This window comes from Equus caballus, chromosome 8 (assembly GCF_041296265.1).
Source record: "Equus caballus isolate H_3958 breed thoroughbred chromosome 8, TB-T2T, whole genome shotgun sequence".
Classification (NCBI taxonomy): domain Eukaryota; kingdom Metazoa; phylum Chordata; class Mammalia; order Perissodactyla; family Equidae; genus Equus; species Equus caballus.
This window is the reverse complement of record NC_091691.1, coordinates 69,987,236-70,002,210: the sequence shown is the minus strand read 5'-3', so window position 1 is coordinate 70,002,210 and position 14,975 is coordinate 69,987,236. Positions and strand designations below refer to the sequence as shown.

Below are 14,975 nucleotides of genomic sequence, written 5' to 3'. Positions count from 1 at the left end.
GAAGATATGGTATATATACACAATGGAATACTACTCAGCCATAGAAAAAGACAACATCGTCCCATTCGCATCAACATGGATGGACCTTGAGGGTATTATGTTAAGCGAAATAAGCCAGACAGAGAAAGACGAACTCTATATGACTCCACTCATAGGTGGAAGTTAACATATAGACAAGGAGAACTTATCGGTGGTTACCAGGGAAAATGGGGGAGGTGGGGGGAGGGCACAAAGGGTGAAGTGGTGTACCCACAACATGGCTAACAATAATGTAAAACTGAAACGTCACGAGGTTGTGATCTATCATAATCTTAATTAAAAAAATAATAGAGGAAGATGGGCACAGATGTTAGCTCAGGGCCAATCTTCCTCAGCAAAAAAGAGGAGGATTGGCAGTGGATGTTAGCTCAGGGCTAATCTCCCTCCCCTAAAAAATAAAATAAAATTCTATCTAAGCCAGGGTTTCTCAATCTCGGCACTACTGAAAAAAACAAAAGAAAAAGAAATAATAATTATTTACAGATGATCAGATACAAAGCCAAAAGAACTTTAAGACCAACTATTAGAAATGAGTTCAGAAATGTTGCTGGATACAACATTAATAAACAGAAATTAATATTATTCCAAAATTCCTAATTATTCCCTTTTTCCCAATCAAAAAGTATAATCTTTAGAAGATATTTCCAACAGCAACAAAAACCACACGAAATTTAGAAATAAACCAAATAGAAAATGTATAGATCTTCATCTTAGAAATCCAATTTCACTCCTAGATTTCTACACTAAAGAAACTCAAAAAGGGGCATAAAAAGAAGTACACAAAGATATTCACTTCAGCTCTGTTAACAATATAAAAAGCTGAAGTTATTGGGAGAATAAATAAATTGATTTACTCATAGAGTGGAATACTATACAACAGTTTAAATGAAAGCACTTGAGCTATATAGATTAACAGAGATCAATCTCAAAAACGGCAGTGAGTTTAAAAAAGTAAATTATGAAATGAAAGAATGAGGGAAGTCTTTACAAAAATCGGCTATCTTTTTAAAATCTTTTTTCAAAAAGATGTGAAACAAGGCAAAATGTTAACATAAATTCTATCTTGAGGGGCTGGCCCCATGGTCAAGTGGTTAAGTTCACGCATTCTGCTTTGGCGCCCCAGGGTTTCCCCGGTTCAAATCCTGGGCGCGGACATGGCACCGCTCATCAAGCCATGCTGAGGGAGCATCCCACATGCCACAAGTAGAAGGACCCACAACTAAAAAGACACAACTATGTAACGGGAGGCTTTGGGAGAAAAAGGAAAAATAGAATCTTAAAAATAAAAAGATTCAATCTTGACAGTGAACACGACGCCTACTACATTATTCTGCATACTTTTCTAGATTGTTATACAATAAAAATAAAAAATTTAAATACATACATACATAATTTTAAAAATGTAATGCACCAGGACAGGGAAAAGTGAATAACTCTATAGTCAGTGTGTGCCTTCCTACTACCTCTTCTCACCATTCTTGAGCTTCAATTACCACTTAACCAAATTATCTGGTTAGCTCCACTAGGCTGAAGAGCACTTTGATAAAGAAGATAAAACTCAACTAACTCAATTAGGTTGTCTAACATAGACCTTCTTCTTCAATGTGCTTTTAGGACCTTCAAAACAAAAGGAAAAATACAAATATTCTGTTATCCCGAGGGATTTTTCCTTCCAAATGTAAGACAATTCTTGTCACAAGCCCTTCTCATGTTCAACTCAAATCACCTCTTGAGAATCACTGTTTCTCTTGGATTATCTTCTCTTTTACATTCTCAAATTAACAGAATATCTTGCCTTTCTCCAAACTTGTTGAAAACTGTTTTCTTAGAGTCCAAAGACTAACCTCTCACTTGGTCAATTATTCCACTCCTTGACCATAACTGCTATCCCAAAATATAATGTGACCTCTTTAGATTTTTCCAAAGTTCCTGTTATTCCCCTTTCACCAACTGGTTCCTTCACATTGGTTATAATTAGTCCTGGAGTAGCCATGTCTTTTTTCCTTAACCTTCTGAAAAACCATCTTGTGATCAAGCAATAATTTGACAAAACCTTGGGCTAAATAAATGATACTTCATTACCACTACTAACTTTCAAACTGCATCATTTTTTTGTGATCACACAAAAAGTATCAGCTACTTCCTCTCCATGGTTCTAAAACGTTTCCACAATTGTATCAGCATTTGTTCTTTGTCTTTTATCCTTAGTAGAGGGTTCTCTCATGTGTCTGTACCCTGAAGTTCCTATCATATTGTTTCTTTGAACAACACATATCCAGTTCACAGTTATGTTTCCATTCCTCTGAAACCTTAGTCCTTTGAGGTCTGTGGGTGAAAGAAATCTTAAGAGTGGCTGTTTTTTGGTTTTTTTGCTTTTAATTTATGCATTGGTAACAACTGGAGCCGTAAGTATTGTTTATAACTCCAGTTCCTTCAGAGCACAAATATGTAATGGGCACTCAGTCACCACAGGCAAGTCCCTATTTACTGAGTTACTAGGCCTCATCTTTTATGCACCACTTGAGGACCTGCAGGTACATATACCATGTAGGGGTGGAAGAAATTTTCCTCTACCCTTCTAGGTTTTTCTGGCTAGTCTAAGAATTGAATTAATATGTGAAAGAATAACAGGAGAAAAGTTAAATAAGTTTAATAACATGTATAAATGGGAGAAACCCAAGAAAACTGAGTAACTCAGCACACTGGCTGAAGCTACCCCCTTAAATACCATCTTCAGCCAAAGACAAAAGAAGATGTTGGGGGTAGTGGTTTGGGACTTCAAAGGAGAAGAAGGCAATTCACATGGAGATGGAAAAGTAAATGTTTGGTAAACAATTGTTTGCCATGCCTTGCAGAGACAATGGGACATGCAGAGGACTTTGATCAAATGGGCCTTGCTATGTTCCTCCCTGTCTACCACACCTAGTTTATATTATGCCAGTTATCTATGGTGATGGCTCCTTCCTAGAACAGACCTTCTAAAATTCTTTTAGGAGGAAGGTCAAAAGTTTCTTCCTGAGTCTCTTATTCCTAAAAATAATCAAGCCAAAGAAACACATTTTGGGGTAGCAAATTCTGCTCCCCTACAATGGTTTCATACTCCCTCTGCCTCTTCAATTTTCAATTTTAATCCTCTTGATAAGAAGAACATAATGTCCATGCAAACAAATACTTCACAATTCTTAAATCTTAAACACGTCACTGATACTTAAATTTGGAAAGACATTTACAAAGAAGTTAAAGACTTGATTTTACCTCATGGTTCTACAACTTACTAAACATGAAACCTTAAATAAATCACCTAACTTCTCTGAGCTTCCATCTTTTCATGAGTTTAAAAACAATGTATATTACAAGTCCAATCATTACACTTGTAGAATCAAACAAAAGCAAATAAGATAAATTAACAACAACAGCTAACATTTATTAGTGCTCAGTATTGCTGGACAATATGCTAAATCCTTTAAATCTTGTATCTCATTTATATTTAGTCTTTACAATAACTCAAAAAAGTAGATGTAACTACATATTATTCCTATTTTACAGATGAGGATTTCATTGCTTAGTAAAGATTAAGTAGATAATCCAAGATCACAACTAAAGAAAAGACACAACTGGAATCTGAATTAAAAAATCTCCAAAACCCTGATTTTAACCACTTCTCCATTTTAGTTCTCAATCTATGCTAAAGGGTTTTATAGATATTAAAGCACTTTATACATACATAGTGATTATCATTATAGTTACTACTATTATTACTCATAATGGCACTAATAATAATGACAACATCAACCTCGTAATACACTTTTTGTGTCTCCAACATTTACAAGTGTGCCTTTGACACAGCAGGTGATGGTGGTAGACATAAAGAGGACTTGTTCACATACGTAAAATAAAAATCTCGGTGAGCTCCTCTAATCAATGCCTCAAAACAAGTACCCATTCAATGCAATGCGTTCACTGCAAAATATTTTCTTTCAAGGCAAAATGTTTCAGCAGGTCAAAAAGTACTATAACATAATTTAAAATAGCCTCAATCCCACTTCACGAAATTATATGACAAAAAAATTTCTTGTTATCTTAACTTCAATTTAAAGGATTATTTTGTGACCATGATCACTTGTCAATGTTTATGCAAAAGATGCAGTGTGGCCAGTATATTCAAGTAATCCTGCAACTAGAAAGATAATGTCAAGAGAGAAAGTCCTTTTAAGATCTCCCCAAACTGCGAGAAATAGCTCACCAAACTTTCTAGCTCCTCATATTAGCTCCTTCAGGCTAGTTTCTTCATGGCTCACTAAGAAATCAACAATCTCCTGAAGACTAATTTAATTTCCAAGGTGCCTTGAAAAATGGTGTCCTGGGTAGCAGACACAAGTAATACAGTTACCAGAAAGATAATAATATGGTTACTCACCCATTACAAATTAGAAAATTGGCACTCTAAACCAGTACTGTCCAACAGAACTTACAGCAATAATGGAAATATTCCCTATCTGCACTGTCCAATAGGTAGCTGCTAGCCACATGGGGCTATTAAGCACCTGAAATGTAATTATGGTAACAGAGCACCTGAATTTTTAATTTTATTTAATTTTAATTAACAAAGTGCCACATGTGAATTATTGCTATTATCTTACACAGTACAGCTCTAGACTGTAAATAACACTTTGAATTGATTGGCATGAACCTAGTCTCAACATAGTAATCATTCCTGGATGAACTAAAAAAATCCAGTTCCTACTGCTGTAAACCTGAGGTCTGGACCCTGGACCCAGAGTGACCCCACGCAGGCAACCCAAGGGTCAGCCTGAAACATCACCACATCTTACCACAACTTCACTGTAGCAAATGCTCACCCATACACTCTGCTCAACATTCCCCAACCTATCTGTGTCACACAGAGCAAAAAGGCATTTTTCATCTAGTCGTTACTTTCTCTTTGCCTCCTCTTAATCAAATTGACAGAAACTAAAGCACATTCCGAAGGCATCAAGCAGAGCTGCTAAAATGAAAAGGAGACAGTGGAAGAGCATGCTTTTGCACTCACCTTTCATGTCTAAAGACACGGATTCAAATATAAATCAAACAGTAAAGCTTGGTAGTCACATCTCCAACCCCAGGTGGATATGCATCTTGGTCATAAAACTCTTACAATATGACAAGCTGAGAAACGGAGCAGATGGGAACAACGGGCAAATTTGCTCAAGGAAGGCTCACAATCATTAAAAGGCTGGGTCACGGCTAATGAAAGTGTAATAAATGCCCCAGAAGCCTGGCCTTTGATTATTGTCACAAATCAATTCAAACAGAAAGATACTATATGAGTAAAAATTAATTAGGGAAGCTTCGATATGGGAAAGAGAAGACAATGAGGAAGATGGGGGGGAAAGAATATATTTTAATACATTCGTTTCTTCCTGTTCCTTACTAAGCCTAAGAAATCGAAGTTATAAAAAATAAGAACTAAACTGAAAACTATTCAGTTTTGTTTCCTTTTCTCACACTCATTTTTCTTCAAAGAAAAACTAGGCACATTCACAAAATGCGTGAAATCGTTAGAGAGGTTAATTCTACTAAAATCCCTCCGAAAGGATTTGACTTTCAAAAAATGTTAAACCTAGAAATCAGGCTTTTAAACTTCAGTTATTCATACTGCAGTTATAACTCAACTTTCATAGCTGAGCAGTAAGTCAGAATAAAAATATTTAGTCCAGCTTGAGATTGAGGTTCTTTTCTTAATAATTATCTGACACCACTTTCCACAGGCCACTTAAATAGTCACTGCATTTTACAGTCTTCCTGTCCCATCATCCCCAGGCAGCCAAGACTGAAGCAGCTCTAGAACTGAACAAACTTTCTTACGTTGCGGTTTGAAAATTATCACTATGCTATTTATTTTGGCTCATGGGTACAATGCATGGTAACTCTGTGTTACTATTATTAAGATTTATGAGCACCTTTTTACTCTGAGGCCAACTGCCTTCTCAACAATTAGAAACAATCATAGTAAATTCATTAGCTAGAAAATCAAAGCGCAACAAGAAATAAACCATTCAGTTCTAACCACTTAAACCTCATCTGTTTGAATACTCATTTATTTTCTTAAAACGGTAGTGCGAGAAATATAAGTGCGACATTTAAAATTTCTGTTCCTTTTGTATGAAAATGGAAACATGAATATACACACTCTTTTCCAGTTTTTAAAAGCATATTGTACCAAAAACAATTTTAAAATGTTTTGAGGAAGAGAACGACAATCTAACTGAACAAACTTTTCCATGTGGAACCAAAAAAATCAGAGGAGGAGGAGAAATGAGAGGGAAGGAGGAAGAAAGAGAGCTGTCGTGGCACAATTTTAAGAACAAAACAAATATCAAAGTATAATCTTAAGAACACAACAAATATCAAAGTATACTCTCTCCAGTCACTTAAGAAGTCAAGACCACAATAAATACCAAAGCACACTTTCTCTGGTAAAAGGCAAGGGCAACACCATGGTGTGGGGAAACAAAGAGTTTCCAGGAAGTCAGTCTGAAAAGTTTAAGTAAAGAAGCAGGCACTAATCAAACAACAACAACATAAAGAACACCTAAGAACACATCAGGCAGGCCCTGAATAACGCTTTACTCTCAGCACACGCAGCACAGGAAAAGGAATAACATGAACACAACACGTTCACAATTGCAAATTGATGACCACCTGTTTATTCTCTACTATACGAGATATACAGTACATTATCTCTAAAAATATATTTCTATAGTGATAACTAGAAAATCCAGGTAGACAAATAATCCCAATTATTTCTATTTCAGTACTTTTAGAATCACAGAATATAAACAGCCAAATTGGACTTCAGAAATCATCCATTCTAAACTTTTAATTTTACAGCCTTAGCAATTATTTTCCCTGAGTCAGTAGGATGGCGAAATCTGACTCATACTACAGTGCTCTCTTTTCTCACTGTAGAGTGCTTCCCAGCGCCCAAGCTTCCAATTGCATCAAACCTAAGACATAATGTTAAAAGCACATTCTTCTTCAACAGCAGCAGGGATGTTACAGGTTCTGAAACCTCAACCACCATGACCAACAGAAAAGAATGAAACATATTAGCCCCCAGTGCCAAGAGATAAAAAGAGCTTCCTTCAAAGAGGGAGCAGTTCCTTCAACAATGCTTCAAACATGATGCATGTTCCCCTTAAGAAAAGTAATTACTGCTTTTGATGGTTTCTATATAGTCTCTTGGGAACATGAGACTAATGCAAGCTGTCACAGCATAGCAAGCTCTGAAGTCTCCTCTCCACTCAGCTGCAAAAAGCACAATTCTATTAGGGGCAAAGAATTTTGAAACAAGCTCATCTCCAACTAGCTTCAGAAAGACTGTAAGATGCTTAGTCTCATTAATCTTTATTCCCGCTTTAAAGATTTAGAAACCAGTGCACAAAGACTTACTTGAAAACTGGTAACCACTCTAGGCAATAAAGACAGCATTTAAACTTTAATACCTAGCTCTTGAAAAAGTAGGACTCAACCTGTCATACTCTCCAATATAAAGAATTCAGACTGTTGATGATGACTGTTCCCGATGAACAAAAATGCTAAGAACGCTCCTTCCCAACTCTGCACATGCTTAGTCATTGTTCCTAGAGTTGCTCACGACCTCTGACAAGTAAAAGAATAAATATGAACCATATAACTCTTTAAGGGGTTACTGTTTCAATCATTAAAAACTTGATCATTATCAAGGCACATCTTTTTTCCTACCATAAAATTGAAAAGATAAAATTAAGAAATGTATACTGTACCATCACGCTACATTAAAAGCCAGAAGTCCAGTTGAAACAAATTCCAAAGACACATATACTGCTGTTTGAAAAATGTCAGTCAGTTGTTATAAAAATTTATTTATTTATTTTTGAGGAAGGTTAGCCCTGAGCTAACATCTACTGCCAATCCTCCTCTTTGTGCTGAGGAAGACTGAGCCCGAGCTAACATCTGTGCCTATTTTCCTCTACTTTATATGTGAGACACCTGCCATGGCATAGCTTGACAAGCAGTGCACAGGTCCGCACCCAGGATCCAAACCAGTGAACCCCGGGCTGCTGAAGTGGGACATGTGAACTTAACTGCTGTGCCACTGGGCCAGCCCCTATAAAAATTATTTATGAACCTTCCATAAAAAATAATTGACAGGCCAGCCCAGTGGTATAGTGGTTGGGTTCAGTGTGCTCTACTTGAGCAGCCGGGTTTGTGCGTTCAGTTCCCAGGCAGAGATATACACCACTCATCAACCATGCTGCAGCAGCAACCCACATACAAAATAGAGGAAGACTGGCACAGATGTTAGCTCAGGGCAAATCTTCCCCAGCAAAAAAAAAAAAAAAAAAATTAAAAAAATAATAACAGTAATAATAATAATTGGGAAAAAACATTAGGAACATGTGAACAGATGCCTAAATAGTCTGCTTAAGAGAGCAACAAAGTGGATAAATTGTCAACTACACAGTTTTATATTTCTTGACTGTGCCCATTCTCCTTCAAATCTGGAGTTTTACCCATAATGTGAGTCATAATATTGGTTCTCAAAAACCATGTAAATCTTTTGCTTTGTCAACATATCTTCTTATGCTTGAGTTTTAACCTTTTTCACATTATAGTGACCCATAGGCTACAAATGAGCTGATTCTGATAAAATTTCTGTTAATATTCAAGGTTTATAAAAGTCACAGAGAACAAATTAAATGAAAATTCATCACTAAGAGAAACACTTAAAGAGAAGCTAGACATATGAAAAGCTTGAGAACTTTCCTATACTCCGTGTAATAATATAAACAAAACCTCAGAATGTGTAGCTGAAATGAAAATTAAATTTTATTTATTTAACTATGGAGAGGAAAGCTAACAATAGTAATTTGGTTTAAAAGTTTATTAGGTAGCTATGACATTTTTCCATAAAAGAGTAATACAAAATCACATACAATGAACTTGACAACAAAAATTTTACATTGAAACAGAAAGCCTAGCCAGCACAAGTACTTATTCCTTATAATTAAGATTTTTTCCATATGTAGCTTGAGATAAGCTGAAAAATAGTTGGAAACAAAACTTTCTCCAGACATTAAAGAGTCAACCATACTAACAAGATTGCAAAGGAAACTTACATGTAAGAAGTAAAAGAAGTTTCTTAATAAAAGAATTGTAAAAGGATCTTTAAACAGTATCTAGCATAGTGCTTTGTGAATTGGTATTCACAAAATAAGCTATATTGTTGTGATTTAAGTACAGAGTTGAGCTGTTTTTGTATTTTTAAATGAAAACACTTCATTAAAATAATTTTGAAAGAAAAAGGTAATAACTCAGTCTGCTTACAAAAACAGGGGGGAGGGGTGTGAAGTGAGGGCAATTTAGACTAGCTAATAGTATAAAAAATTTTCACTTCTAAACAACCTAAAAATCTCTAGCATGTAACTGTTCTATCTATGTCAATAAAAAAAAGGCAGGTGGTCATCTTGAAAATATCACCAAAACATCCAGAATTTAAAATCTGACAGAATTCCAGAGACAAAAGGCTACAGCTATGAAACGTACAGAACAGGCAAATCCACAGAGAAAGTAGATTAGTGGCTACCAGGGGCTGGAGGGAGGAGGCAGTGGGGAGTGACTACTAACGGGTATACAGGAGTATTTTATGAAAATGTTCTAAAACTAAATAGCGGTGATGACTGCATAACTCTGTGAATTCACTAAAACCCACTAAACTGTACACTTTCCAAAGGTGAACTTTATGGCACAGCCACACGTTGCTTAACGACGGGGATATGTTCTGAGAAACGCATCATTTGGCAATTTCGTCTTTGTGTGAACATCATAGCACGGACTAACACAAACCTAGATGCTGTAGCCTACTACAGACCTTGGCTAGACGGTACTGACCTTATGGGACCACAGTCACATATGCGGTCTGTTGTTGACCAAAACATCGTTATGCAGCGTGTGACTGTATATGAATCATATTCAATAAAACTATTATTAAAAAATTAAATTTAAATAAAAAAATAATCTGACAGAATTTATAATGTCATTCTATACTATAACAGACATCACTCAGAGCGTTCCGCCTGTTCCAATAGTCTCTTTTTTACCTTGGCAAGGCGGCTCATCTGATCTTCTGAGACAGTACTGCTTGTCCTGCCAGGAGTTTTTGTGGGTTCTGATCCATCTGCTTCTACATTAGGCCAGACTTTCAAGTCATGCATCCCTTGGCGAAACATGCTAGGCAAAAAGAGAATGTTCAGAGTAGAAGTAAATTAATGCAGTTCATTACAGGTAATTTTAGATTCCTAAACAAAGAATTCTACACGAGTAAATGCATGTCTCTCTTGCCAAGCTTTAAGCCCCCAGTGGGTTATGAAGCAATTAACTAAGCAACTAGAACCCATGTAATAGTGTTTTTCACAGGTCATTCTTTTCTCTTCCAAGCAGTTAGAACTATCATAGATTCTAAGGGTAGAGTGGAAGGAGAGAAGGATCCATCATAGACCATACACATTGCATCACTTTTACAGAGACCTTGATAATGGAGACCAAATTCCTACCCAATGGAAGAAGGCCACATTTACAACAACTGAAGCCAAAACCTAAATAATTACATAAGCGTCTTCTTTAAGTGACAATTCAGCATAGTTGACTGTAGAGTAAAACTGCCAGGGTTTCAATCTCAGTTGTGCTATCTATGACCTATGTGACATTGGGTAAGTGACTTATCTGTGCCTCAGTTTCCTAGTCCATTAAGTGAGATTATAAAGTGTATCTGTATCTCACAGGGTTGTTGGAAAAATTAAGTAAATTAGCAGAAGTAAAAAGCCCTTAGAATAGTGCCTGCCACATAATAAGTATTCAATAAATGTTAGCTATTATTATCCTTTTCACTAGGTACAGGTTGATTTGTCTCCTGTCTTCTTTTCCATAAGAAAGATGTCTAAAAGGAAATACAATAGTGCGTTTATATAAAAAAAAAAAGTGCCACGTCTACAAATCAGAAACTGAACATATAGTCAGAATTCAGTCTAAGCTTGATGATCCTGCTTTAAAGTGAAAGACTATTTAACATTTAGTGTCACATTTCCTTGAAAAAGCTATGAAAATGATCTAGAGTAAATGCCAAACACATTCATAAAGGAGCTTTAGACAACTATGCTTTTCATATATGCTGCTCTCAAGTTTTCAAGTTTGCTTTTTTACGAGGGGTTGGACATGTTCTTCTGTTAGTGTGTTCTCTTTATTTAACCGTTTTTTAACAAGGCCTTTCAAACAATATAAAGTCTACTCAAGAACATCCTCCTAAAGCAGAAAGAGCAAGCTGTCAACATCGACAGAATGAGTAAGGCTGAAAGTACGTGCAGGTGACGAGGCAAGTCCACAGTATTTTGCACACTCTCACATTTGGCAATTTTTCTAAAACTAAGGTACATGTTAGATATTTTGATACATTTTTTCCATCTTTAAAAACATTGTCTACTTAACTGTAAAAAGGTTTACATAATTTTTTTTAAACCATTATCATGTTCCAACTAATGGAAAATTTCTTCACAGATTTTTCTGAGGTAATAAACCAGATTTTCACTAAACACTATGTAATGTATATAAGTAATTATGCCATAAACATTTAGATTGGGAACTATAAAGGACAGCTACAAGCTCATGAGTACAACAAGATTAAGGACCATATCTGCTATAAGGTCTCTAAGGTTGGCAATAAAACAGGTAATATCCAGCAACCATCTCTGCGAAATTTTGTCTTATAGGCCCAATACAAAATGCACTGACTGGTTGTGAAGAATCAAAATTCTCAATATTTGTTTATCACGTTAAAGATAAAAAACAGGGGGGCCAGCCTAGTGGTGCAGTGATTAAGTTCGCATGTTCCACTTCAGTGGTCCAGGGTTCACTGGTTCAGATCTCGGGTGTGGACCTACACACCGCTTATCAAGCCATGCTGTGGCAGGCGTCCCATACATAACATAGAGGAAGAGAGGAAGATGGGCACGGATGTTAGCTCAGGGCCAATCTTCTTCAGCAAAAAGAGGAGGACTGGCAGCAGATGTTAGCTCAGGGCTAATCAACAACAACAACAAAAAAGATTTAAAAAAGGCATATTACCAAAAGAGCACATATACAAGCCTTTTATAAAATTTATATTCTTTCCCTTTCAAGTGAGATATAGATTCACCATCAAGCTGACTCACTCAGTCTCTAAGAAACTTGGTACAGTGAGGTAATAGCACCACTCTAAACGAACATCCTTAAGTGTACCTTCAGAAACAGCAGAAGGTTTCCCTTCTCTCCACCTCCCCAGCCCCAGTGAATACTTTGGCTGAACTTAACTACATCAAAAATAAGCACATTTGGCAGGAAGTCAGTTACTAAATGATTTAGGTGTCTGGGGATGGGTCTGGAGAGAAGATTTAAGATAGGGGATAGGGAGGGTAGGAGAGATGCCAAGTGACTCAAATGATCAAGTGAACATATTACTTTCTTTTGACACTAATGGAACCTTTGCAGAGAGTTACACAGCCTCCAGGTGGCAAGCCAGAAGATGCTCAGAGCCTCGTGTCCACTTGGGAAATTAAGCCAAACAGTCAAGACAGAAGAAACAGCACAGCAGGATCTCCTTCAGACTCCAGCAGAGGGCCCAGAAACAGCTGCCGTTGAGGCGCCAGCTCCCAGTGCCAAGCCACTACAGCAGCAAGCACCCCGACTCCAGAATTCACATTTGGAAAAAACATCTGCAAGCGAAATCTGCAGCTTGCCTATGGGTCTTTGCCAATTCAACCTAATGATCAATCCATTCTTTAGCTTCTTAGAAATCTCACAAACCAGACTTTCAAAATGAGGACTATTAGTTATCCTAGCCATATCCTAACAAATCAGTCTTTCAATTATTAATTACACTATTATCCAAGAAGTGCTGCTTCACATTGACTCAAATATACAAAACAGATATCAGCATTTAGCAAGAGCTGGTAGTCACAAGATTCCCAATACTACAATAAAACTATTAGATGCTTGGAGGACTACTTTTAAAAAGCTGCTAAGTCCATAACAGGCCTATTTAGGAAACAAGTGAGGAGCAACCGGTGTTATTTCATTGCTTAAGAAGCATTCCAGGAAACCTGGGTCTAAAGCACCATTTCCCTAAGTCACGAGAACTGTGGTGGCACAGGACATGATTTTTAATGGCAGGTGGAAGAAAATTTGCCCAGGCTTCCTGCTACGGCCACCCAGAAGACTCACGCTGCTTTCTCTCCCTGGATGTGAGCAGCAGCATACAGAGCAGCAGATGTGACCCAGCGGTCACAGTGGATGTCTGCACTCTGCTACCGCACCTGGAACCTCCTCCACGTCATATTCTTCCATGATCCAAAGCTACACAGGAAGTCCAGTAACATGCTAGGGAATGCCTAGACTTGCCTCCTCTGCAACCCAGTTTGCTCTCATGGAAAGGCTCCAGGAGACAGAGAAAAAGAAGTTATTTTAATGTCCTGAGGTTTCTTAGGATTCCTTTTTCTGAGGTGAAGATAAGCATAAGTATGAGCCTATAGTGAACAGGAGCAGATAACCTAGCTTTTTTGTATTCCTTCCCCACTGTTCAAAGTATACATCGGCCACTATTAAAATCTAATGTTATCATCTGGCTAACTGCCCTACAACCACATAGGAGTTGGACTGGTTAGGAAAGAAAATGCTGATGTAAAACCTTACCTTTACTTTAAATTAAGTGACAATGAGCCGAATAGCCCCGACTAGGCACAAACAGAACCATTCCAATTACAGGACTTTTTTTTGCAGATCACTGCATGCACATTTTGCAAATCAAATAGATTTAGTATCATTTGTATTTCATTAAGGGTTTTTTGCTTGAATTTCCAAAACTTAATAACATAGTTATTTTCATTGTATTTATTTTTATCATTACCCACCAATGTTAACTAATACTCGCTTTCCATGTAAAGAAGGGATGTTAAGATCTTGTTTTAAATTAACTGGAAGCAAAGAAAGGGAGCTGGTTTAAATAAAAATCTCAAGTAAATAAGAGTATACTTAGTACAGAGACAGAGCAGGAATTCTGAAAGTGCTAAGTCAATGATTACTCATATTTGAGAAACTCTGCTTTAAGCGAAGTAATTTCACAGAATCAATGCAGCTCTCCAACATATTTCACTTCTATCTGACATCTGATGTGCTCACGACATGGAGGAATGGCATGAACTATTTTCCAGTTCAGAGATGAGAGAAAACAGATGACTGTCCAAGATTCAAAGTCTTAACACCAGAAAAACTAGTTGAAGTTTAACTCCCACTTTACTGCTACTACTAACTTTATGGAAATCTTTGGAATTTAATTACTTCTTAAAATAGAACAAATACTACTGATTTATCTTTCAGGCACGTTTCCAGTGTGATCTGGATGGGAGGTAAAGGAATTTTTCTTTTACTGGGATGTACATAAAAATACAAATAAAGCCAGGGGATGGAGTAAAGGAAGAACTCTTGAAAAGAACTGCATGCATAAGTCACATAAATAGACTACTTGGGGCTAACGCAGTGTTTCTTAAAATGTGGTCCATAGGCCACCTTTCACAGAATCACTCAGGATGCTTATTATAAATGCTGATTCTTGGGCCCCACCACAGACTTACTGAATTAGTGAGAACATAGGAAGGCGCTTGTCTAGTGAGCTTCACAGATGATTCTTATACAGGGACTGATTACTACTTATTTCATGTACTTTTTTAAAAGTGCCAAAAGCCAAGTAAAAGACCGTCACCAATGTCAATCTGAGAGTTTGCTTGGCTGTAGGCAGGTCATTTCACCACACTTCTGTGCAAATTTCAATTGTCTGACACCCACAGTCTCGTCAATATCTCCTGAAACTC

General features: G+C 36.9%; 1 protein-coding gene across 15 annotated transcripts in view; it reads right to left on the bottom strand.

Moving 5' to 3' along the window:
- PIK3C3 (phosphatidylinositol 3-kinase catalytic subunit type 3) overlaps positions 1-14,975 on the bottom strand; it is a 152,057-nt gene that overhangs the window by 122,517 nt on the left and 14,565 nt on the right. For all 15 annotated transcript variants that reach the window (XR_011441493.1, XR_011441491.1, XR_011441497.1 and 12 more), the window contains exon 4: positions 10,182-10,311. Coding sequence is in view for 6 of the 15 variants with exons in the window: in XM_001497768.7 (XP_001497818.1) it covers positions 10,182-10,311 (130 nt within the window). In the remaining 9 variants the exon portion in view is untranslated. The remainder of the gene's footprint in view (positions 1-10,181; positions 10,312-14,975) is intronic.